The sequence below is a fragment of the Epinephelus fuscoguttatus genome, linkage group LG4, assembly GCF_011397635.1.
Source record: "Epinephelus fuscoguttatus linkage group LG4, E.fuscoguttatus.final_Chr_v1".
Taxonomy (NCBI): Eukaryota; Metazoa; Chordata; class Actinopteri; order Perciformes; family Serranidae; genus Epinephelus; species Epinephelus fuscoguttatus.
Genome location: NC_064755.1, coordinates 21,660,895 through 21,687,868, shown reverse-complemented (window position 1 = coordinate 21,687,868; position 26,974 = coordinate 21,660,895). Strand labels below are relative to the sequence as shown.

General features: G+C 42.0%; 1 protein-coding gene across 1 annotated transcript in view; it reads left to right on the top strand.

Annotated features, from left to right (window-relative positions):
* Window positions 1-26,974, top strand: part of mafb (v-maf avian musculoaponeurotic fibrosarcoma oncogene homolog b (paralog b)) — a 51,413-nt gene that overhangs the window by 4,930 nt on the left and 19,509 nt on the right. Inside the window, exon 2 of the mRNA XM_049574622.1 lies at window positions 3,669-3,739. Coding sequence (XP_049430579.1) covers window positions 3,669-3,696 — 28 coding nt within the window. The 3' untranslated portion in view covers window positions 3,697-3,739. The remainder of the gene's footprint in view (window positions 1-3,668; window positions 3,740-26,974) is intronic.

Below are 26,974 nucleotides of genomic sequence, written 5' to 3'. Positions count from 1 at the left end.
CAGAGAGCACAGGAAACAATATCTCAGCGCTTCCTCCTCATTTCTCAGCACTCGACCAGATTCACTTCTTCTTCCTCCGCCTTGTGCTTCCTCACTTTCATTCGCACACCATGAGAAACTGTGTCCACGCAGCACACAGACACGCCACATTATTAATCTTATCAGTGTGAACTGTAATTCTATTCTCCGGCCCGCCATATTGACTTCTGCACTGTGATCATTTGCAGTCTGTCCAATGATTAGGTTATTAAAGATAATGTAGTTGTCTGCTGTCACAATATTGGACTCTCTCTTTCAGGTCAACTATGGGAAATCACTTTGAAATTTATCAGTATTGACATTTGAATCATCCTCATGTACTTCGCTTTAATGCCTCAGAATTAATAGGACAAAAGATGTGTGCACTTTTTAGTGTCTATTTGTGTGAGTGCTCAATAACCAGCCGGCATTGTCTTTTATTTGACCTTGTGGAGGAAGGGTGTATGTGTGGTTTAAGTGAGTGCATTAAATCTATGGGAATGAGTCGTTTTAACGTGCCATTGTCAGGCTTTTTAGCCAATCAAAAGGAAATTTAAGTAAAAGTAAATGTCTCAACTTAAAGTCAAAAGGCTAAAAGTGCAAAATAAAAATCAGGCTGCAGTAATTTTTTCTTTATAAGAACACACAAATTTATTAAAGAGATGCTCCGATAGTCCCTCTATTTTGACGTATAACCATTATAATTGAAAGTATTAGCTTTATATAATCATTTGGACAGTAAATAAACAGTTTATATCTTACAACGCTACTTGAAAAAGCATTATTATGTCAAGTTGTCAGAAAAATAATATATACACTCCAGGCTACCAACCACCGCTGAATAAAAAACAATTTCTTTTGTATTACTCTAAATTATTCTGCAACAATTGGAGCCACATACGTCACTTTGTAACACAACAGTTTTTGTGTACGTCCATTTTTTTTCCCTTCCCTGTGAGCGCTCCCTTCCCCATGACACCCCCCCCCCCCCCCCCCCCCCCTCCCAAAGGGTTAAAAACATATTCGCATTCAAAAGAGGAAACAATCTCAATCTCTCCCACTCAATCCGCATCTGCATCACTCCACCCGATAAACATTTACATTTAAATTGATTTAAATCAGCTGCATTTATGTTCCTCTGTGGTCCGTCCATCATCTAGACCTGCAACGCCACAGCTTCTCTCCCTCTCCCTCTCTGTCTTGCAGTGTCCTGAGTTATGTGTCATTTATTTGAAACCCTAATAATTTAACTTGTCCCCTCCTGTCGCGGCTTGTGCATGTGGTAAGAATGCAGCAGCTGTAAAGAAGGCTTGTGCCGCTGCCTCTGTGTGTATCTTATTGGCTTTACACGGTGATTTTTCCCAGCAAATAGAAGCATGGGCAGAGAGGAAGTAATGTGATTGTCTGAATCCAATCCCATAGTCTTGTGTTGAATCGAGATTACTGTAAATGCTCGGCTGTGAGAGAATGTGCATATGGGCACATGCAGTGTGGCTTGTGTTTTGTGTATGTTGCAGTGGAATTCAAATACTAGATTTGCATTTGCTCGTATAAGGAGCTCTCCTCAGAATGCATCACTAAAGGGCAATAGATGAAAGCTAATTATGATTTAATTATATGTGATCACAATATTCTGACTCACAGATAAACATAGCTCAGGCTGTGTTGATGTTTTCAACAGTGAGTTGAGTTGCAGGGCACAGAGTCAGTGGAGTGGTGTGTTTTGGACCGCAGCGGACGTGGTGAAGGGGGGTGTTTGAAAACTGAGTGCATTATGCGACTGTGTGTGTGTGTGAATGTTTGTCTATGTGTGCGTGTTTAAGTCTGCGCGTGCATGAGTTTGTGTTATGCAGGGTGGAGCTGGAGCCGAGCCCGACCCCTGTGTGTTTTACCTGCATCTCAATGAAGCGAGAGAGGTGATTTACCCTTCTACTGCAGTCAGCCTCTCTCTCTCAGCCAGTCAAACAGACATTGATCTCTTTGCCAGGCAAGGTGACCCACAGTGTTGTTCAGCTCTTCCAAAGTCTCTCCTCTCCCTTTCATTTGTACCTGGGAAAGGCCTTGACCCCACACACTGCTGCCATGTAGCAGCCCTCTGCACGTGGACCTCACTTCCCCTGTATCAAGCCTAGTGTGTGTGTGTGTGTCTGTTTGTTTGAGTTAGCAAGAGTGCACACAGACTAGACATGTATGTGCAAGTATGCGTGCACAGTGTGTGTATATGTGGAAGTGTGTACATGCCTGTGTGTGTGTGTGTGTGTGGATGTTGCTCTGTGTCTGGCTCTGTGTGTTTATCAGGCTCTTTGTTTGTCTTCACCTATATGTGCATATAATTATGTGCAGACTGACTTCTACTGGGCTGAAACTGTGAATCGTCACAGCCACACCTGAGAGTCTGCTCTGTCCATGTTGATGGTTCGGAGCATTTTTCAGGTGACGGAAGGCTTGTCTCTGCTGTAGGTCTGTCACTGGGAGCTCCTATGGAGCTGAATGGGTCAGAGTCCATTTGCCCCCAGTGTGAATCGGATTACAGGGAAATGAATGGCTCACATTGTTGCTTAAAGATGGATTGGGGGGCATTAATATACTTTGTCGCTCCTTCGCCTCATTTCACTTTACTGAAGCCCAGCGAAAAAGTTTTTCAGGATGATTCGTCACTCGGTTTTTAAAGCAGGTTTTCTTTATCCGCGGTCGTCCCTGACAGGTGTTCATATGCACTAACGTTCACGTGTGTGCATAAGTTACGTTGACACAGTGATGTGTGAATACCCCTCTGTCAGATGTGCAATGATCCTCATGAACTGACTGACCTGAAAATGTAATGCTAGCCATTTATGAACTGATAAATTTAATCTGCATTTTTGTTTAATTATTCTAAATAATGCGTGCAAAATTAGATTTTTTTAAAATGAAAGCTGGGGCAGTTTTAATATCAAACATAATCATCAACATAATGTTACAACCTTAAAATTTATTTCAGTTATATTTTGCTTGTGAAGTACTGTGCAGTGTGTGTGTGTGTGTGTGTGTGTGTGTGTGTGTGTGTGTGTGTGTGTGTATGTGTGTGAGCGTGCATGTGCATCTGTGCCCAAGTCTTGGAAAATGCTTGTGAGTTTTATCCAAACTATAAAACAAATCTAAACCTTTTATTCAGATCTAATAACCGATGTCGGCTTGAATCTTTGATTTTTATTTGACTAATCTTTTAAACTAAGTTTAATTTGTGTTGTTTGTTTGTGTTTGTGTTTGCTTTATGTAAATGTTTATATATGATTCTGAATTGTTTTAAACTTTTACTACAAATAGTTTGCCTCAACTTTAAATATTTGAGAATTATACTTTGATAACATTTTATGAATTCAACTTATAGGTCAGTTTAAGAAAAAATATAAATGCCAAAGTGTGTTGTTTAGATTAAGTTGTACTGGTTTTCTCAAAGGACTTAAATTACTCTCTGCCTGTCCGCAGTAATTTGTGACTTTATCTTTGCTCTCTCCATCATGTCACTTTCCTCTAAATTTATGGTCCGATTTGGAAGCAAACAACCAAATACCTAATATTCAAAGTGTGTTATGTCTGCAGCACAGTTTCCTGTGCTGTGGAATCACAGTGTTGGTTTTATAATACATTTCTGTTTCCTGTTTTCACAGGACGTCGAGAAAATTCCTCCATCTGTGATAGAGAGCTGTGACTTCTCCGTCCCACCACCCTGGAGTCTGAGGTAACTTCTCCTGCTCTGTTTTTTAGTCTTTGACACTCCTTTGCTTTACAACGCAAATTCATTTAACACATTAAAAACGACATTTAACATTTAAAACTAATATCAAATTAAAGTAGAATATAAACTTCATCAACAAGTTTAGTGTTGCAGATATGTGACGATCTAGATTTAATGTCTGCTGCATATTTATCAAAATACAGCATATAATGTTCACACCAAGCTTTCAATAATATTGTGTGTAGTAACTGATCCATTGCAATGAATTCAGGTACTTAATATTAGTCATTTTATTTACATTTTCAAAATTCAGGATTGTACACAAAAGAAGTCAGTGTCGATTTCTTCCACTGTGAATCAGGTTTATACCTGAGACAATTCACTTTATATTTAAAAACAAAAAGTTAGGTCGCATTGAAGCAAAATAACTGAGATGTACTACAATATAAATAAACAGCATACTGTACATTTTGAACAGAGTTGCTGCACAATTCTTAATTTTTAAAACCATTATGTATATTTGGTTTCATAGGTGTGAGTGAAGTTGATATATGAAAATTTACATTTTCTGTTTCTTGCTTTCGGCATCCAAACAATTTGAAAATAACTAGTCAAGCAGAAGCCTTAAATCTGTAGCTCTATAACATCTTGATATTTCAATATTAGTATAAATCTGACACAAGTTTGTGTAATGCCTCAGACAGGAAGAAAGTCCTCTGAGTGAAATCAAAACCACAATCACTTGTTTTATATTGATTTCATTTAATAAGGAAGCACCCATCTGGGACTGCAGACACCTGGGAGGGTTTCATTATTAGATGCATTTTTTTCTCGATTCATATTTAGGCATATGAGGATCAAACGCTTCTTCAGCCTTTGTTGTGTGCGATGTTATGCAGTTCTCTGTTTTGGTCTTGATTGACAGGAGGGTGACATGCGCAGGGCTCATGGGATGAGGCCAAAAGTTTTGTCTTGACCCTTTGACCTCCTTCACTCTCTCAGTTCTCTCTGTGGAGACAAGCACTGTACAGTATTTTTTGTTTCTGGCTGACACACAGATGGACGGATGGTGGGATAGCAGAGGATGGCGGCGTGATGAAGGAGTGAGCAAGGGAAAGCGAGGGCTAGTTTTTACGCTCTCATGTTGCCAGTTGGAAAATAGCTGGAGAGGAGGGCTGGAAGGAAGGAAGGAATCGAGGTAAAGTTAGGGAAGAAGTTGAGGGATTGAGGACAGGAAGGCACCTGGATTTGAATGCAGACATGCACGCCAGGGTGTGAGAGCAGGAGGAGGCGAGGGAAGGGAGGAAGGGATGGCAGGAGGGCTCCTGGCCGTGGATGCAGACAGACAGGCAGGGTAACCAGAGGCAGGCGGTGACCTTCTCTGCTGCGGGAGGATCGAAGGCTTTATTTAAAGGCCTGGTCAATGCTGGGTGCTGCTGAGGTATCAGCCTCGCAGCCAGGCGACTCATCACCACTGTAATACAACTCTCTAACCCTAACCCCCCTCCTACACACACACACACACACACACACACACACACACAGGACAGGACACTCTCTGGACACCTCAGGTTTTACACTGTACAGTCGAGAGGCTGGACAGAGGAAACTACAGCATCAGCATCAGCTAATTTTACGGTGCAGCAGACAGTATACTCCACTTTCCTCATGTGCTCAGCATTGTGAAGCACATACTTGTTTTGCCTTTGATACACACTCCATCACTGACCGATTATAAATAGACTGCATAATGCACAGTTTTAGATGTGATGTATTGATATACAGCGAGGGCGGGGGTGATGAAAGAGTTAAAAAATGACAGAATGCAGGCTGCTAAGGTAGGACACCTGCGTCTATGTGTGTGTGTGTGAGTGGAGCACGTGTTCGTGCGCTCGCATGTGTGTGGCTGCAGCGTTAGGACACCTGCATGCTTCAGCACTTTCTGGCTGTCAGGAGCTCTGAGGTCACAGGCAGGGGAGTGGAGAGGGCACATTAGAGGAAGCTTCAGAGCCCCCACCCACCCACCACGCCTCCTCGATCCTTCCCCCCGCTGCACCTCCTCCCACCGCCCCAACCCCCCACATTCCCCCTCTTCCTCCCCCGTTATCCCCCGTCATCCCTCCACCTCCTACTCGTCTTCCCCTCGTGGTGACGGGGTGAGTCGGCCACTCACGGGGGGAGGGGGCGCAGGGACGCAAGGTGCCTCTGTGGCTGACAGCAGGCAGGTCAGGTTTTTGTAGACACGGCAGAGGAGGAAGGACACATGCGCACATGCACGCAGACACATCAAGGTGTGTGAGGGAGGAAGAAAGAGAGCATGTATTTAAGTGCTTGTGTAATTACATGAGTTGTGTATGTACACACCTTAAAAGCTTTTGCCGTTAGATGGTTCATGAGAATAGGCAGAAGATAGATATTAATATAGATAAAGATATCTGTTCAGGCTTGTTAATGTTCATCACATTGGACTACACGGTAATGGGAATCAAACTGGAGCACTTCTCGCAAAATACTCGAGGGAGAAAATCTGACTGATGTGTGTGTAGTCAGGAAAACTGTGTTCTCATTGACACTGAAGCAAAATTCCACAATATGATTTCAGATGATAAACAATAAATCTGGATGTATATATTGAATTGTCACTTACAAAACACTGCAGCTGTGTTGGCTTCCTTTGTATTCTGCAGCGACAAGGATTTGCACCCTTCCACAGTTTGACACACTTCGCTATCCATTTACTGCCTGGGATATATATAACTACGAGCTGCTCAGTGTGAGACTCGTTACACTGATAGTGACACAGACGTCATCCCTCAATCCAGAAAATCCAAATGACAGGGCGGGTATGAACAGGATGTATGCTCATTATTAGGCCTAGTCTGAAAAGAGAGAAGCAAGTAGAACTGGGGTTTGGATTAGAAATAACAAAATAAAAGGGGGAAAGATTTTACTTGCTGCACTTGTAAAGGTACACAAAGTGAACGCAGAACAACTGAGTTTAGATTCGGAGTGTTTTTAAAAATGTGTTGTGTGTTTTCACTTTGTTCTAAACCACAGAGTCGATGAAACTGGAGGAGAAAGCTGCACCCTCGAGCCAAACCTTTAAACATCAGCACGCTCCTCTTTTCAACTTGTGTTTATACACAATTTTCTCTGTGATATTTCAGTTGTTTAAGCCAAGATTGTGTTGTTTTATTCAAACATAATTAGGTGTACAGCTGTGTTTGTGTGCATGTGTGTGTGTGTGTGTGTGTGTGTGTGTGTGAGCCTCAGAGCCACTGTTGTCCTCAGGTTGCGACTGTGTGTTCACAGCATGATTGAGAGAGGAACTTGTGATCAGCCGGAGGTTAGTGTGATATAATGTATTCCCCTGAATCACCGCAGCCAGCAGCCCAGGGCCTTCCTCTCGCCCGCAGCCTCCTTCCCCTTACACACTCACAAACACACACACCTTCCTCGCCCCCCCTCGCGTCACCGTCCCCTCCTCTCTCCTCCCTGCGGTGACTGCCCAATGCTAGCTGCTTAGCGTTGCACCCAGTGTCTAATTGAATTCCAACACTCTGGCGTTAGCTCCTGATGCTACAGAGATGTTAACACGGCACAATACTAACAGTCCTCAGGACGTGTTTCAACACCCGGCTCCTAAAGAGAAAATTAGTGCTAAGCTCACTCTGGCAGCACATGATTTATTCAAAGCTCCAAACTATGTCTTCTGTATCCCCTAAAGGATCGTCTTTTATAGCCATGAGCGAATCAGCACTTCATATACACACATGCAGCACATGCAGAATAGGTATTGTGGCTGCGCCGTTGGTAGACAGAATGTGTGTTTCCTCTCGCTTCTCGTGCTTCTACTCGAGTGTATCCATTGTCCCTTATATAAATGTGTCTGCTGGTCTCTCTGCATCCATATTGCTGGCGATGCCGTCCATCCCCTCTCCCTGACACCCTCACTTTTATACCCTGGCCCTCAAACACTAGCTCTGGGCTTTAATGGCACATATTTCCTGGGCCCGGCTGAAACGGGATGCATCTTCTCCTTGTTAGCTTGATAAATAACCGGGCTGCTGGGAAAGTGCTGAATTTGAGCTTTCAGCCTCTATTTTCTGCTGGATGACATTAATTTTAAGTGCTGAGAAGGAGCTAACTAATACAGACAAATAAATAAGGAGGAGGAAGGGAAGGTGCAGAGGTGCTGGAGTCACTCTGCTCACCCCCCCCCCCCCCCCGTTACCTGTTTATACACACGCACTCATATATGCAATATGCAAAGCTGCAGAAAATACACAATACACACAAGCTGCACACACTAAGTTTCTCAATAGATGCTTCTGTTGTTGTCCAAACTGTGAAATCATCTTGCTCCATTGTTAGTGCGACTCCTGCAGAGGTCAAATGTTGAACATGTTGCAGGTAGACAGACAGTCTCTCAGGTCGACGGTGAGATTGGCTCCATGCTTCTCTATCTACTGTCTGCCTCCGTCCCTGCTCCCTGTCTGCCCCTCTCATTCTGTCTCCTGAATTCTGTGTTTCATCAGAAAAGGAGATTAGTGTGGCAGCAAAATGGTGGCGGATCACAGAGCGCAACACTATGGATGAATTGTGTTTATATGAGCTTATAGAGACAACAAAACACAGATCAGGTTTGAGTCTAAGTGGCTCATTAATGGATTGCAATTTAAATATTGAGAGTAATGGAGGGAAAGTTAATTAGTGTTGTACAGAAAAGGCAAGAAAAAAGTTGTTTTCTGGCTCCAACACTGGTATTAAAGTGTGTTTAAAGTGGATGAATAAAGCGCAGTTATATTATTTTTGCATTTCTGTTTGGGTGTGTGCAGCGACAGCCTGAGAACAGGTTAATCTCCATTGTGGTTTTTATAACCGCTTCTCTTTGTGTCATCAAAATCTGACTCTAAGCTTCATCACCTGCACTAAAATTTGTCTTAGAAGAGAATAAAATATACTAAAATACAGGATAAAAGTCAAATTAAATATCTTAAATATTAAATATCTTTTCTTTCTTTTAATTTGGATTTTAATTTGACTTTTTTCCTGTTTCACAATTTCTAACCAAGAAAACCAAGCAGACTTTACACTGAGAAAAAGCATTTGTCACATGACAGCAGAAAAAGCACGGCAGTAAATGTGTTTTACAGCCGGACTATAAACAAGGAACACAAGGATGTCGCCAGAACATGCACAGCACTGATGATGTGAATCTACTTTCATCAGTCCCAACATGCAAAATTATACTTAAATGTACAACTATCAGCTCCATGTCACTACACACACACACACACACACACACACACACAATTTTAAATGCTTTTATTCAGTCTGAAACATCAAACATGTATTTGCTCCGGTGCATTTACAGTGTTTTTTGTACAACCATGTAAGCTGCACACACACACTCACACACACACACACACACACACACACACACACACACACACACCGTACCTCAGTTGTGTATAACACAACACAATGAAGTGGCTTTGGCTTAGACACCTCATACATTATTTTAACAATGTATAGCGTGGTGAATAAAAAGGTCAGTGGTTGAGAACTGGCTCCATGTAACAATAAGATGCATGAACTGAGCACTGCAGGCCCTTCAGTCAGCATCCTGCTGCTGAACGCTGTGAGGAGGAAACACATGTGAGCTACAGTGATAGATTCCACTGTAGGCTGTGTGTGTGTGTGTGTGTGTGTGTGTGTGTGTGTGCGTGCGTGCGTGTGTGTGTCCATTCAGTGTTTATGGGGCACCGTTGTGAAACACCTTATAACAATAGATTTACTTGGTCTATCATTATTGATTGTACATTTTTCCCTTTTGCCCTTTGCCTCACTTTGATAAATGTCTTTTATTAGGACAACATTTCGCTTTTAAAGTACATCGTGAGCTGAGACTTTGTTTTTAAAGCGACGCTTTTATTAGACCAATTCTATTTTTGTCAGCATCCGAACGCACTCCGGCTCTGCAGATGCGATGCAAGCAATGCGCGTTTCTGTTTGCAAAGCAGGGTTTAATTTCCAGGGTGTATTTATCACATGCTGTCATGTTGCGGTCACATGACCACATGAACCACTGCCAGCAATTAAGGCTGATAAATCACTCATTTACAGGAAGAGAAGGAGGGACAGAGTCGGGCAAAGAGGAAACCAGAGAGTGATAAGAGAGAGGGAGAGGAATAATGAATAGCCTGTACCCCTTCACAGATATTTTATTCTTTCATTTTTTTTTTAAACCACAATGTTGAATGTTATTGTGTTTGGGCAGTGTAGTATGAACTGTTGCCAGTGAGGCTCATTGACTCCTACAGGCAGAGACAAAGAGACAGATGGTAGTCGTTTGTGTGGTTTACTGTGATTGTGACCTGACTGCACTGCTTTATTTACTGTTGGAAGTGTGTGTGTGTGTTCATGTGTCCATGTGTGCAGCTGAGTGCACGCCTGCACAAGCAAATGCATTTGTGTCATGACAAAGAAAGAGATACAGAGACTGAACGTACACAACCGTCACTTCACTCTCTCTCTGTTGGATTCCTGCTGATGGATTTCCTCTCCGTCTAAGCAGGAGCACACACACACACCGATGGCTCTGCGTGCAGCTATTCCACATACCAAACAATGCTGGAATTTAATTAACAGCATCCTTTATTTTTGTCACAATGTAGATGGAAATATTGTTATAATGCATAGTTTAAATTCCACCAGACTTATGTTTTTTTTTCTTCTTGCCTTTTTGACCTGCTGTCATAGAAATTCAGACACATAACTGTGAGCCTTAGTTGCTGATAAGACACAAGTCTAAGCGAGGTCCTGGGATGTGAGCGGGGTCTAACCTGTGCAGCGTCTGTATAAGTTACATCAGAATGTGTGTTTCAGCAGCGCGGGTCAGCGCACTGCAGAGTCTCAGCCTGCCCACTCACTTGAAAAGGGCTGATTAAAGATTCATGACAAAAAAAGGAAAAAAGGAACGCTTTTAATGGGCTGGAAGAAGACGAGGAGAGAAGAAGAGAAAAGCAGTGGGAAGGGAGACAAGCTGTGGTTTCAGTCGACAGTCTGAACTCTCATTCACTAAAGACAGCGGTCACTAACTGACTAAGGTGTCTTCACAATGAGACCATTGAGAGAAGTTGAGTCAGTCAGGCTTTCTGCTGCAGAGGGAATATGATAACAAAAGATCAGGGATCAGCAGTTGCTCTGTTTGAGGGGGTCTTCGCTGCTTATAGTTACTCTATTTTAAATTAATATCTGTGTGTGTGTGTGTGTGTGTGTGTGTGTGTGTATTAATGCTGTATTCAACAGAGGCAGGACCCTGCTGTCCGCGGTCTTACCACTACTATAATTATGAACTGACTGGAGTAGCTATTCTGGGGAGAGAAATAAATTGTGTACACTTTAACTGCACCAGAATACAAAGTCAACACTGTGAGTGTGTGTTTTGTGTGGTATGTGAAGTATTGCCAAAGACTAACTAGCATGGGAAACTCTTTCATTTTGTCAGCAGAGAGGACAGACAGTGTGAGTCTCTACATTCTCTCTGATCTTTGCTGCCTACTTGCTTTCTAGTAATGTAAACTGTATGCTTTGTAACATGTTTTTTATTCTCTATGAAGAATGTTTATGGTGTTTTAGGTTTTAATTCTTGTCATGCATTATGGTAATTATTATATTTCTGCCTTTTTTTATAGTGTTTTTAATCTTCTTACTATATGATCAGTAAGGTCTTCTATTCAAGATTGTAGTTTTATTATTGATTATTTCTATTAATGAAATGTAACAGATGGGAGCAGTAGTGCCTGAGGCCTTGTGCAGTGAATTTCTTTTGATTTACCCCCCATGCAGAAGTTACTACCACCCTCTGAATCTTTTTTTTTTTTCAATACACACATGTGACGTAGGAAGGGTGCTATACCGTCCTCATCTCCCTCTTTCTCTCTGTCTCATGTGCTATGGTTAAAGGTTGATACACGTATGGGGGCAGAGAGGGAGGAGACACCAGGGAAGGAGGAGCAATCAGGCGAGCATGCTCACTTTTGTCATGTGTGCACATGCCTGTACAAATCGAGGGGGGAAAGGGGGCCACATCGGCTCCATGTACACCCTCTCTCTGTGTCTCTTTCTTCCATTCAAACACACATGTACAACTTTTAAAAAGTGGTGGTGAACGCATCCCGGAAAATGTATTTTTACAACAGGCCTAAGGCGTCAGACTGTAACACGTCATGTTTTTGAAGTAGCATAATTGTCACAAAATGCAACCTGCCTGTTTTTGCTCCAAGTAATAAATCAAAAGAGTTCATCACACACGAGGATGCTTGTATACATTATCGATAATCCATGTTTAATGTCGCACACGGGGTGATTGTGTGAATACGGAATTTGGCCATAAGCTTCGTCGGGTCTGTTGTATAATACTCATATGACACATACATTAAAGAGATCGTGGAGCATCACAGAAGTCACACAGCAGGTGTGATCAATGGACTATGCAGTAGTCTTTAACTACACGTCTATGTCAGTTCTTCAGTGTGAAAAATGCAAATATGTGTCATATTTTCTATCAGTTTCAGTTTGAGTTTAGTTTATTTAAGAAGGAGCAGCGCAAATTAATAAATACTCATGGGTATAAAAATGCCAGAATTAGCCAAGAGGCTATTTTTCATCTGTAGTCCCTTGGCCAAGATACACAAGGCTACCTAAAATACAACAAAGCACAAAAAACAGGGCATAAATTGATACTTGTTACATCAAAAATTATCAATTGGAAAATGTTTTTAAATACAATATGTCAAAATTTCAATTAACAGAAAGCATGTTTAAAAATTTCTGTTTCGTTTTGGTGGTGCTGGTGGGTGCATCGCACTGTTCCATACTGTAGATTTTATGTGACTTTATCTTGAGTGAATTAAAGGGCCTGTAAAAAGTGGAACGTTATTAGCGTCAGACCACCTGGGGTGAACATCTGCAGACTCAGTATGCAGGACCAACATACATCACTGTTTCACTTCTCACTGTTTACTGTCTAACACACACACACACACACACACACACACACACACACACACACACACAGGGCTCGGCTGCATCCATCTTTTACATGCCTCTTGTCTTATTGACATATGCACAGTTGTGCCTTCCTGCAAAGAGGGGGGCGAGCTGCTTATTAAAGATGCCACAAGGTCACAGGTCAAGTACAGGTCTGCTCTTCTGGTCACCCCGGGTCAAAGGTCAGCAGGTCAGTGTCAGAGGCCAGGATGATCACAGCTGATTGGTTCATCACAGTGCAGCTCACCAGTAATTCAGAATCAAAGTGTAGGATGATTTTTGTTTTAGCTTTGAATGATTCCTCTGCATTATTCTGCTGACTGCACGAAACCTTTTTATTTGTTTATCTTATTTCTTATTCCTACAGTAACTACTCTGCTTTGAATAATTAGATGTTCTTTTCATGTTCTATTAGGACTGCTTTTCCCTCACTATTTTTTCATCTTCAAAGTGAAAGCTAAAATAGGGCGATCATTGCAATTTAATTACTACAAATCCCTTTGTGAATTTGTTCTTGTGTTTGTTTACATGGATAGATTTGCCGCCTTCTGCAGTTTTTTTTTTGTGTGTGTGATTCAGTGAATGTCTTTACTTTCTTGTGTCGTTCTGTATATGCTTTCTTATTTATAGTGAGTGTGTAAGTGTGTGTGTGTGTGTGTGTGTGTGTTGATGAAGTTGCAGTGGGGTTTATTTAAATAGATAAGATGGTGTTTTATTCCCAATCAGAGGAATCTCCTGTCGCATCTCAGTCTCTTCATAATAACCCCCGGCATTGCTCCACATCCCCCTGACACACACACACACACACACACACACACACACACACACACACACACAAGCAGAATATTGCAGACACTGCAATTTTTCTCTCTCTCAGGGGTAAAAGGCTTTGATAAATGAAAATAAATACTTTTTCTTCATACGAGGAACAGAAGGGGAGAGGGGGAAATGGCAGAGGAGACAGGAGGTCTGTGACAGTTTGATGCTTCAGTACAACCAAATATATGACAACGAAACACCTTCTATATCTGTGTGTGTGTGTCTGTGTGTGTGCAGTGCAACTTAGTGCTAAACACAGATACGTCCTCAGTCACTGAGGGGAATAAGAGTGAGGAAGACAGTGATTCAGAGATGTGAGCTGGGGAAAAGGGAGATACAGCAAGTGGCCTGTAGGCTGACATGTTAACTGAGTTACAGTGAGAGGAAAAAAAAGCAGCACAGCACATGATTTAGAGGAAACAGGTTCTCCTCCCTCATCTGTCTGTTTCTGTGACTGCAAGGTCACGTAGACGCCTCCCTCTCTTTCCCTCTCCACCTTTGTTTCCCTCTGCTCCTCCGGACCTCATTTCATTCAACACTCCCAAACCTCCGACAGCTCCATAACTATAACTCTCCCCTCCCTGTCCTCTCCTCCTCTCTTCTCTTCATCCACAGCTAAATGACTCTGTCAGAAATAAAGAGCACTTATCTTATCTACTGCCTCCACTCTGCTGTCTCGATCCCTGTCGACGTCACACACACAAATACACACACGGGAAAAAAAAAACCCAACAACTTAGGGACAAATCCCTAACAGACACATTACACCAACAGACGTGTATCTTTTATTGTAACTATTATTGCAGTCATAATGACTTTCCTAACCCATACTCAAAACCTTTTTTATTTTCTCTGCCTGTGTCTTAATTATTCCCCTCAGATGGAAGACTCAGTCTCGTTCGACAACATTTCAGCTTGTTGTACTGACTCAAAGTCCTCAGCCACCTGCCAGAAAGAAAGACATATCAGCCCACAGTGTAGCAGACAGACAGGTAGATAGAGGCTTGACAGAGGACAGGTGTCCACTCATTCTGTTCTGTCACACCCCCCCCCCCCTTCTCCTCTTCCTCTCCTGTCATCCCCTCTCTCTCTCCTCCCTGTGGTGGAGAGGGATCTACAGCTATCTGCAGCCCGTGGAGGGCTTACTGTGTGTTTTGTCTTTGTGTGTGTGTGTGTGTGTGTGTGTGTATGTGTGTGAGTACGAGCCACCTACCAGGCACTCAGCAGGGGGCCACATAGGGATGAGAGGAAAGAAGGAAGGATGAGGGGGTGGGGAGGAGGAGTGTGATAGGGATAAAACTCTCGGCAGGAACACACACAGTAACCAACTACACACACGCACACACCAACCTAATGGCCAGAATAAATGTTGGCATTGTATGTTTCTGCAAACCACAGCTACGTTACATTTGTACATTACAGATGTAGCGGATATGTTAAAACTTTTTAATTTTGTGTTGTGACAATGCTGTGGTTAATGTGTGTTTAGGTTTAGGCTTTAAACACCCAAGCTAGGAGTGCCTCGGTAGCTCACTGGGTAGAGATGCCCTTTCTCTCCCATACCCTCCTTGTCTTAAGCAGAAAATGCTTAATTTGACAGAGAAATGAAAAGAAAAAGAAATAAAACAATATCTGGTTTAGTCGCTACAGACACGACTGAAAATGTCCCAGCCTCTTGTTAAAAAATACCTGCTTTTGTTATGCTATTGCGGTCTATTGCTTGGCGGCTGTCTCGTCCAGGTGTCTGGCTCCTGGTGACAAAACTTTGCTCATATACATGTAATCTGAACTACGTCATACGAATTAAATGTACAATTATAACACATCCGTGGTTTGCAAAAATGTCCAATGCCAACATTTTATTCTGGGCAACGAGGATGCACACACACATACACACACACACTCAGTTCTGCCCAGCACATGCTCCAACAATCGGTCTTCCTGAACACTCACTAACGGTCACGTTACAGAGTGCAACATAGATGCACATTTTGATCAGCATGTATTGTGATGACTTGGCCTTTCAGTTACCTGAAAGTGCACACACACACACACACACACACACACACACAAAGTTGTCCTGCCAGTGAAGTTCAGAGGGATCAAAGGTTACGGGTAAATTCCATCGACTGATCCATCTGCACGTGGAGGTTATGCATATGTTTATTGAACCTAGTCCAATTTGGCCACCTCACCTGAGTAAATTAACCTGAAGTATTTGCATACTGTAATGTTCAGGACTGCCCTTTGTTGGCTGTGCCTGCGTAGCCAGAAAAGCAGAGAGGGAAAGGAGGGAAAGAAAGGGAATGCGCTCGCTCCGAGCAGATAGTGGATATGTGTATGCAAGGATGCTTAAGAGACGGAGAGATGAAAAGAGTGATAATTCTCCTGCTACCCTGAGGCCTCTCGCAGCCTTGCGGGCTCCCTATAGGTCCCCTGACGCATGCCTTAGCAGAAAGCCGGGGCCCGCTAATTGGCCCCTGTGATAACACCAGAGAGAAAGGCAATGTGTGTGTGGGAGAGTGTGTGTGTGTTTATGTTTTGGTATTACAGCGCCGCTGAAAGCTTATATTTTCTACAAGTAATAATTTATTGGTTTGTAATTCTGCTTTGAAGGGTGTTTGATTTGTAAGCTGTGAGGACATTTATTATGATCTGCTAGCTCATTGAAGTCGGAAGCCACTGAAAGACAATTAAAGCATATACACTAGTTCAAAGCGCTGCTTCAATCTTTAAACAGCTTGTTTCTCTCTAATTGTTTCATTATCTCAGTGTGCTTATTAAATGTACGATAATTGTTAATTACCACATGAGGATTTGTAAAGGATTTGTCTTGAGTATCAAAACAAATTAATTAAACTGAACACATTTAAAACAACAGCAATGATAACAGCAGGTGGAGTGTGTGTGTGTGTGTGTGTGTGTGTGTGTGTGTGTGTGTGTGTGTGTGTGTGTGTTTGTGTGTGCGTGTGTGCGCGTGTGTGTGTGCATGCGCGCATCCACATTTCCAGTGCTATGCTTGTTTGTTTGAATCTCTTTGTTTAATTGAGATTCATAGGAGGAATTTAAATGAGATTCAAATGAGATTCATAGCTAATTGTAGCAGCACAGGTAATATGCAGATAGATTTAATGATGATTCAGTGTATCTTGCAGTCTAACGAGAGTTTGATTAGACCATTGGAAGACATTGGCTGAAATCATTACAGTGGCCTGAGAGAAAAGCAGCAGACGGAGGAACTATTGTTTAAAGGCCTTTAAAGGGAAATAAAAAATTTTTTTTTCTTCTTAAATTACAGTTTTCCAAAATGCATTTTTAAATTAAATTTGTAGACATCCATACTTTGTCCTACAATATGGTGCGTTCAAACCAGGAGACAATAGAAGCATCTGCAAAATGGATGTTAAAAAGTAGACTGGATCATGTGACATGTCAGGTCTTGGGAAAGTGTAACCAAAGATTATGTTCAAGATAAACTCCTCCGCTGAATTATCTCAAAGTGAGCACACTGTAACTGTACATGTGATCCCATACTCTCACCAGTTTAATCTGTGTAAAATCCAGCTGCTCACGACAGCTGGGACATTATAAGTAAATAAAACACAGCTCCTGAGCTTGCACATACACGCATGCACACACGTCAACACTTATTCTTCTGTTGCCTTCTGTACATGAGCAACGAGTCATTTCCTTCCCTCTCTCCTGCTGTACATACGCCAGGACAGATGTGCACTGCTGGATACTGTATATTTATCTATAGTATGTTTACCGTAATTAAATTGATGGGAAAAGGCGTTATGCACTAATCAGTGTGTGTGAACGTGTGTGTATGTGCGTGTTGGGAGGTAAAGGGCGTTACATTTAAGACCAGAAATTCATGGTTGCAAAGGCATCTGGATTCTTAATACTTACTATAAAGAAAGGTACTCAAATACCCATAATTCCTCTCTGTGGGGTGCACCCATTTGTAATCCCAACTGTTAATCTTAAATAATCCCAATACTGTAAGGTTTCTGATATTACACCGTGAGGGAGGGAAATATTTCAGTTTATTACCAAACACTACTTGCACCGTCCTGACTGCAGACGACGCAACAAAGATACACACACATGTAGGCACAATCACATGCATACACAAACACACACAGTGCATACACACATAAGCCATACGTTGTGCCTTATTTTGCTTACATATGGTCATTATAAGTGGACTTACATACAGCAGGTTGCACAAACACATAAAGCATAGGCATTGTGATGAGGCACACAATGAAACAAATATTCTGTGGGACTGGTTAAGGTGCAGCAGTAGGCACAAGGCTCTCCCTACTGTACAACTGCAGTATTGATAGATGCTGCAGAGCCTGAGTCTACCGTCCCACTTTATTTCAATTAGCTCACAGGAAGCAGGAAATAACCTGCAAATCAATTGTCATTTCTACGGGGCCGAGGCTGGAGGCTGAGATTCACTTTGTCCACCAATAAAAGATGATGTAGCCATGAAGAAGATTAAAGGGAAATTTCCTCCTCACGTTCTCTCACGCTGCTGTACAGTATATCATTAGTGTGTGATGTTCAATGCCTTCAAGGCCGTTATGATTATTTTATTTTTTTAAGTTTGTTTTAATGGTGTACACACTTGCTTTATCCACTGCTTAAGCAAGTGATTTCCTAGATATCCCAGAATCCTGCTTTAATAATTCTGTGACAACATGTTGCTTCTGAATTGTTGTATGTCAGTGTAAAATGGTGGGTAGTTCACTTATTCTTACTCCCAAGTTGTCAAATGTTGATGCTTGGTCAATAGAGTTGGGTCAATGTCCAGTTTTGCTGATCCAGACCGATGTACAAGCTTAAACCAGTTAGATTTTATGTAAACCGGTTGAATCTGCAGCATTTGACATTATGACATATTCTGGCAAATCAAAAAGTAGGCTACATCAGCAGTCTGTACTGACGGCATCACAACACTAAATCCAGCTGTATTGCATTAGTAATAAGGCATATGACAATGTGATGAACATAAAAATAATATGTTTGTTCGTAAACAAAGACAACAGTGTCTGACAGGCAATGAGCCAAGCACAGCAGTATGAAGGGGTCAAATTTCAGCAGAGGTGCGAGGGGGAGAGTGAATAGTGGTGCATGTTGTGTTTGTTTACTTGAAAGTTCCTGTGTTTTTTGGGGTGACCAAAGGAGACATGGAAGAGTTAGTCTCTTAATAAAACTGCACCAATATGGCAACATTTTGGATTTGAAGCCAAAGAAAGAGGTGATCCGCAGTGTGACGTTTAGAGCCAAACTTTTGTCAGATGCTCTGTTTCTGTTGATTCCTGAGCTCTGATGTTACACTATACAATGTGATGAATATAATGTAAGATGCTTCTTTGCTGCTAGGACATGGTGTCATTATGTGCCACTCGGGAGCAGCCGCTGAGTCAAGTGCGTAAAATTTGGTATACCGGTCCAGCTCTTGCCGAATCCCATAAGTCAGTGGCCCTTTATATCAAACTACAGTATGACGTTCTAGGTGCCCCTCTAACGTCTTTTTTGGACGTGTCAGGGATGAGATGAAAGTTTCTGCTCATCACATGCATGTACTCATATTTCATAATAAACTTCCAACATAGGTTTAATTCAGTAGATATACTGTATGTAGATAAAGCATTTGGTGAGGTTTAGAAAAACATGGTTTGGGTTAAAATTTGTACATTTGATACTAATGTATCAAGAAGCTATGTGACATGACATAAGTAGCATACATCATGTGATATGACATACTACGTTATATAACTCAACTTTAACTCTTGCTTCATACGTGACACTAACAGTGGTCTCCTGGGTGAAAGTCCTGTGTTTGTATTATCTGTATTCCCAAGACAGACTGTCTCGCTCTTTATACTCGGTTGCTTGGAGACTCTAAAAATGACACAGCCTGGTGCATCTCATATAGATGCTAAAGAGGGCAACCGTGCGTTGGTATCAGACCCCAAGGACCACTGACCCAGCTTCAGTATTTGGCAAGTTGGTAGTGAACCCGTATCAGATACATTCTTTTATAATATTTAACGCCACAATAGCTGCTCTGATCTGAAGTCCTATCCATGTTTTCTCGATGTTTGCTAGGTTAGGATACACACACCACAGACTAACATTAAAATACACTCTGTCTTCATGGTGGACCCCAGTGCTTGCATGAAATCAGCCTTGAGATCACACAACAATAATAAATATGGTGAATGCTGAACCCTTTTAATGAGCACAAAACTGTGCAGAAGAGCAGAACACCGTACATGCGCCATGAAAAGCCTTTAGTGAGGGAGGCTGAGAAAGGGAGGTCAATATGGATTGCAACCAAGCAAGATATAGTAGGTTATATGGTGTATGATCATATCAGAAAACACAGTCATGTATGCACCCCCACTTTACAGCATATCACACACACAAACACATACTCACCTGAAAACACTGGGGTGCACCGCGGTGTGATTTGTTTGTGTTGTTGGTGCAGTGGACTGAAGCGATGGAGGTAGTAACTGTTTGATGGTAGGCTTTATGGAGACACTATATAACGCCTGTGACAGTTTATTCAGTGCATGTCAGGAAGGGGGATTTGTGACACTACAATGGCTGGGACACTCCTGCAGCCCCATGCACTTATGCACCCACCATTCACAGCTCCGGGGGGAAAAATGAATGAGGGAGATGTGAATCTGTTTGCATGTTAAATGTCATAGAGCTGTACGCAGTATAACCCCGAAACAAGGCTGTAATTCTATAATACAAGTGCTAAACTCAGATACAGCGGGGATTGACAAAAATCTCACTCTTTTTAATTTTAGCTGCTGATTTGATTGTAACATCACACTCATGCCTTTGACATGCTCGAGTAGACACAAATGTCTGAAACGGTTTAATGAGAGATTTTTCCTCTGCTTCACAGCTACAGTGGCAGGCGATCGGACAGCAGACTGAGATCGTTAGACAGCACATTTTCTTTACAGAAAAAGAAATTCTGCCTTCTTTTTGCACTAACTTTTTGTCCAGCTAGTTATTCCCCAAGGTCCATTAGCTGAGTTCTCATTGGCTCTCCTCTTGGCTGGATGCTATTAGACCTGGGATTGGGTATCGAATTAGCCTGCTGATTGGGTATTGAAGGAGTGAAGACTGATGAGAGGATTTGGCTAAGCTTTCTTCTCCAAACCTCATTACTCACACTCACACTCAAAGAGAGCAGAGCTGGAAGACACATACACACACACATATGTACACACAGACGTTTCATTCCTGCTTAAATTCACACTTTTCCAAGGAAGATTGAACAACTTAAACATCATCCCACTCAACCAATCGCCTGCAGGTAGAAGACAATTCATTCCTCACAAATACACCGCTCTCTTAGCTCACCTCTCACACCTGCTGCAGACAGAGAGCATGATCAAAACCGCTAAACAAATATCTGATATGATGCATGAGCAGGTGCTGCAGAGACTGGAGACACTGGGAGACAACCTCTCTGCACTGAAAAGAAAGCGTTGTCGGCCCAGGAGAGTGCTGCATGCAATTGGAGGCTGCTAAAGAGAGGGATGTGTGAAAGGCTTTGTGCTGATTTATGCTGTGTTTCATCCCACAATAAAGATTATGGATGATGATATTGATTTAGCCGGGGCTGTGGCCATGACTGGACTCAGGCTCTCAGGTTGGGAGAAAAGAGAATTTAGCTCATTATCATTCTCAGACACAGTGAGGAAGCCTTTCTCTCAGTGTGTGTGTGTGTGTGTGTCTCTATATTTGTGTGCCAGAGTCTTAGATCATCCTCTGTATTAGCAGCACGACTCTCCCCTCCTTTAGTGTTTGTGAAAGTGTTGAACCCCATCCTGTCCTCCTCTTTCACGAGCCAGAGAGCGAGCAGCAGGCGTTCCCAGCAGCACAGCAGAGCAGACCGGGAGGGAGGGATGAAGTTATTGACTCCACTTTGATTTAACCTCTCCTGCCTGATCCTCAGAAGCGTACAGACACATGCAGATTGGGGAATTCTCAAAATAACAGCTGCCTTCTCAGGGATGTGCACGTTAAGGATAAAAAGTCTGAATTTATTTCAGGCCAGCAATTTTGGATATATTTGTGTATATCAGTGGTGGAAGTACCGTAGTTGTATTCTGCCCCACTCCTTCAAATGTACCTTTTAACAACTCCAAAGCCTCCACACCTACATGTCACATCTTCCATATTTAACACATGCAGACAGAAAACAAAACACTGGTTTAACAAGCAGCCAGCTTATGTTTTTAAAAGTATTTACTGACCATCTACAGCTGGCTTTGCTCTGGTGACTGCATGCAGTACTCCACAGGGTTCACACACTCTCAAACTCTGAAGAAAACACATCTCATTTCTGAATCTAAATTTACCTGTGCCTAATAGCAAGCCAGCTAAGACACATAAGACAAATCTGAAGTTATAAGGAGGCACATTTAATCTCTTTTGGCATTGTGTTCTCCACACCTGCATCCACTGCACCATACCAACACTTCCAGGACCAGTCTGTCCACTGAACCCACAGAAACTAAACCGTAACTTAAACTAAACTAAACTTATGCCTACCGTACACTCTCAGACTTTGAAAAGACTTTTAAAGACTAAAGTCTGACAAGTAAAGTAAATCTGAGAATTAGTCACAGACTATAAGATTTTGCAAAGACTACAGATCTTGGAGGATCACAATTTGCAAGACTACAACTAGATTCCCTTTGAAATCATTAATCACCCTGTTCCAGGTGGAAAATAATACACCAAACTCCCTTTAAAAAATCTCCAGAAATATAAGATAAAAGGTGTCATACATCAAGAGTAGTCTTGTCAATAGTGTTGTCACAATACTTCGATACAATACCTTGAAAATCCCAAATACAATTTGAATTCTTTTTTATAAAAGATAAGTAAAAGAAGGTTAAAACATGAGAGCAGTGACCTTTATTTTTTGGTGAGTAACAGAAAACAGCAGCATGTAGTATGTAGGCTACAGAACTGTACTGCTTCAAGATTCTACCCTCCATCTTCAAGGCCCTTAACAACCTGGCTCCTCCATGTGTCTCTGATCTCCTACATCAGCACTTCCCCTGTCATTGTCTCCGCTCTACTGACGTTACCTTCAAATCCCCAGGAACGAGCGCCGAACCTGGGGTGACAGGGCGTTTTCAATCACTGCCCCCTCTCTGTGAAACTCACTACCAAACCACACAAAAAAATGAATTTACTGTTTTTTTTATCCTACTCAATGAAAAGCATCTTTGAGGATTCTGAAAAGCATTATATATGTCTGGTGTATTATTATTATTATTAGTGTGTAGTAAACATGAACGACAGGACAAAGTGAGAAACCACAGCTGACACTGGTGAAGTGATACTGCGGAAAATGAGCACTGAAAACATTTCAAATATTCATGATTGATATGTATTGATAAATTACTATTTTTAACAAAACTAATGCATGCGTTTTTTGTCTCCTTAACTTGCTACCAGCCTCTGTTACTTAAATGTGCTAATTTAGACAGTGGGAATAAGAGGCTTGAAGAAGAAGAGGTTTGAAAAATTAAGAATTCTCACTAAAATGGTTGGTGAATCAGATACACACTGGATTAATCACCAACCCTTATTCACTCCACAGCTCCACTTGTTTCCCCTCCTTTTCCACACTCCAACAGAACGGAGACGTTCACATTTTTTTGGGCCTCACCGGAGTCCCTCTATTCTACTGTCTACCCAGTTTGCTGCTTCCTGTGTGGTGCAGGAGAGACTATTGGTTAGTTATTGGTTTTTGACAACGTTCACATCATTGAACATCACTATTTGCATGAGCCAAGACTAAATATATATGATAATATTGAACATGTTTGACTTAATCAGAACATCAGGACAAGAAAAAGACTGAGCTCACCTTACACAGGAGAACGCCACACCTCTCGCAAAACTCTCAGGATTTTATTTCGACATTGGAAATTTGTCTGTGACAGTGAAATTGCTAGAAAAGTAATTTGGTGTAAGGCTGGCTTAAGTAATATGTCATTGTCCCAAACTTTCTGCTGTGTTGTAGTGTACACCACATTTTAATCTTGTAGCTAAACAAAATGAAGCTAATTTCAACTACTTTTAATATTACTGGGTAGTTTAATCTGTAACAATGAATCATACTTTATAGACTGATCATTTCCTTTGTATGTAAAACCCCAGCCCATCTGAAGTAATTATGAAATGGTGTAAAATGTAAAATATTTTCCTCCTTACTGTACTGAAGCAGGAGCAGGCAGTATGTACAGAAGCATGAATGGTGCTACTCAAGTGAAGACAAAAACACTGTATTCATACCACAGTACTACAGAACAGCATGTTCTTGTTTGACTCGTAAATAGTCAGTAAACATGTCTCTGCACATTGTGTCGGTTTAGCTAAATACATCTACACAATGTTTAGCTAATATGCCCCTAATTTGGGACCATTTCAGATTGAAACAACAGCTATTATTACGAGTAATATCACTGAATGCTGTTTTGCTGAACGCTGTTAGAGTTGTTGAACAGGACAATGGCGCCAAAGTGCACTTCTCTTTAATTAATTACCCGCTTTTGTTTCTGGAGGCAACACACAAACACACGCGGATAATCACACACTCACAAACGCACAAGAGTTTGGTTTTTTAGAGGAAAAAGGAGGAAGTGAGGGAGAGAGAGAGAGGAAGAGGGTAATATCAGCAGGCTATCTATCCTCTCTTCCACTGGTGCATCCCAATCCTCTTTGGAAATAACAAATGCATAAAGGAGCCACAACACAAATATATCTGCCTGGCTCAGATAGATAGGGCTATGCGAGAGTTTAATACCCTTATGTAAACCAGTAACAATCAAGCCCTAACACACACCCCCACATCACCACTAAGGGGACAATAAGGAACACGCTCTATTCTCTCTCTCCAGATATGAACAGTGAGGAGTGATTGTGTGTGTTAGTGTGTGTGTGTGTGTGTGTGTGTGTGTGTGTGTAAGAAAGAGGAGAGGGAGGAAGCCCGAGCTGTTTTCTTCAGCAGATAGTGAACAATGCAGTAGCCCAGATTGGTTGGCTCCCTGGTGCTCGTTGTGGTGGTTGTTGTTTCAGAAGCAGAGAGTGATATAGACCCTGACCTCAGAGACCGCAGCCCGTCTGATACTCTATTTCATTCATCCCTCACCATCCAGTCTTTTGATATCTCACTCTCATCCCTCTGCGCCAATTTGTTTTCATACTTTGCCTCCTCTCTCATCCTCCCTCCGCTCTTCTTTTTTTTCCTCCTTTGCTAAAACTGACGATTCAGTCGACAGAGAGAGGAGCGACACTTAAACCGAAGAGGCCATTTGTCTAAAAAATGACACTGACAAGCAATCCGAACTGAGGAAAACACTCCAAGACTGGCACATTTATCAAATTAATTTGCCTAAAATATACTGCACATATGGCAGGTTTACTTATTTTGAGATGCTCAGGAAAAGTTATTACACGCTTATGATATATCTCGACTCTCAAAAAATAAAATATAAGATGATTTTGCATCATTCCCTAACTACACATGCACACACAGATTTGGACCAGGAGGGAGAGAAAAAACGACAAGGCTGTCTTTTTAAAGGTGGATCAATATGATTAGTATGCCGTGCATGTGTGTGTGTGTAAGTGTGTGAGAGTGGGGGTAGTATAGACAGGAGTTAGGATAGCAAAGGTTAATATCATACATCAGCTGCCATCTGCATACGTCTCTGAAGGAGAAAAACACTCTTTGTCTCTGTGCTCTCAGTAGGGTTGATCGCTGTAAGATTATACACCGGCTGACATTTCACACTTGCTAGATGGAGAAAAATTTGGACACTTTCTTTTAGAGGTGTAGAGGGGGCAGCCATAACAGCTCAGCGATTTAACACAGTCTCCCTGGCAGCGTTAATCTCTCTCCTAACTAGAGGAAATATATATTGTGATATTTGAGACAGTTGTTAACAGTGTTGTTAATAAGCAATTTTAGCATGAGCTGAAACAAAAATGCTTTTCTGGTCTTCCAGGGAGTACTACTGTACATTAACCAATTTTACAGCGGCCTTCTAATGTCAGCAGCTTCTGCAGATATTCGGAGCTTTTCTGCAGTTTCTATCAATGCATAACAAGTTGCTGCAGCGGTCTCAAAGATGTAAAGAATCTGTCTTTTCACTGCAAGCTCAGCGAGACATGATCAACATCTGTAAACCAAGCACAGACAGAAAGTGAAACCCAATGCAGTGCAGGGAGAGACAGACAGACAAAGCAGTCTGTGCTGCATATGTGTGTGTGAAAATTGTGCCTTGTCGTTAGTGTGTACGTTGGCCGTACTTGATTGCTGTTTGTGTGTGTGCATGTGTCTTTGTGATTGCGTGTGTGAAAGCATGCCTTGAAGTTCTCCTTGATCATCAAGCTTAATGCTGCACTCTCTCGGCCATATAAGACCCTGCTAGGAAACCATCAAATATTTATACAACATTATCCCTGATCCTATAGCCTGTAAGTAAAGAAAACACTCTGCTGACTTCCATTGCATTATGGATGTTCAGGATTCAAGCTCTGGTTTTGTTTTGGAGTTGTTACAGATTTTTTTTTTTTTTTTTTTTTTTGCCTTTCATCCAACGCTAGGTTTTGTTGAGGAGCACTCGAGTGGTTGTGCCGACAAGCCACTGGGTAAATTATATAGTAAAGAAGACGCTCCGTCACAAGTGCTGTTTACAGCTCTCACCGCAGGATTTGTGACAGTTTTTGATATAGTGATTGAGAGGGAGGATGGTGGAAAAATACAGAAAGAGAAAGCGAGAGAGTATTAATTCTACATCCCAGACACTGAATGGCTGCTGTTGTTCTGAAGGCTGTTTTATGGAGCAGAAACAGCCTGATCTCTGTGTTGTTTTCTCCCTGATTGATTGCCCTGGCCTGAGGCTCCTCGGAGTGCGCTGCGTTTTGTCTGAGTATTTACTGGAATGTTGGGAGGATAAAAATCACAGCCTCAGCCATCACACTACACAGGCAGAGTGGCAAATACAAACAAACCCAAAGGCAGGGGAGGCCCACACAGACGGACAAATGGGGACACGGACGGGGAGACGCAGGAGGACATACAGCACAGAGAGACAGACATACAGTATCCTAGGCAAATGCATTTTCTGTACGTGTCACTGCAATAACCCAGTTGAGAGATCGATACAGTTTAGTGCAACTTTTTTCAAACCAGTGGCTCCTAAATGTTTTCTATCCTTCCACCTTTTAGACACCTAAAAACATTTGACTCTTTTGAATACTAATAGCCTCGCTAGCTCTCTTGTG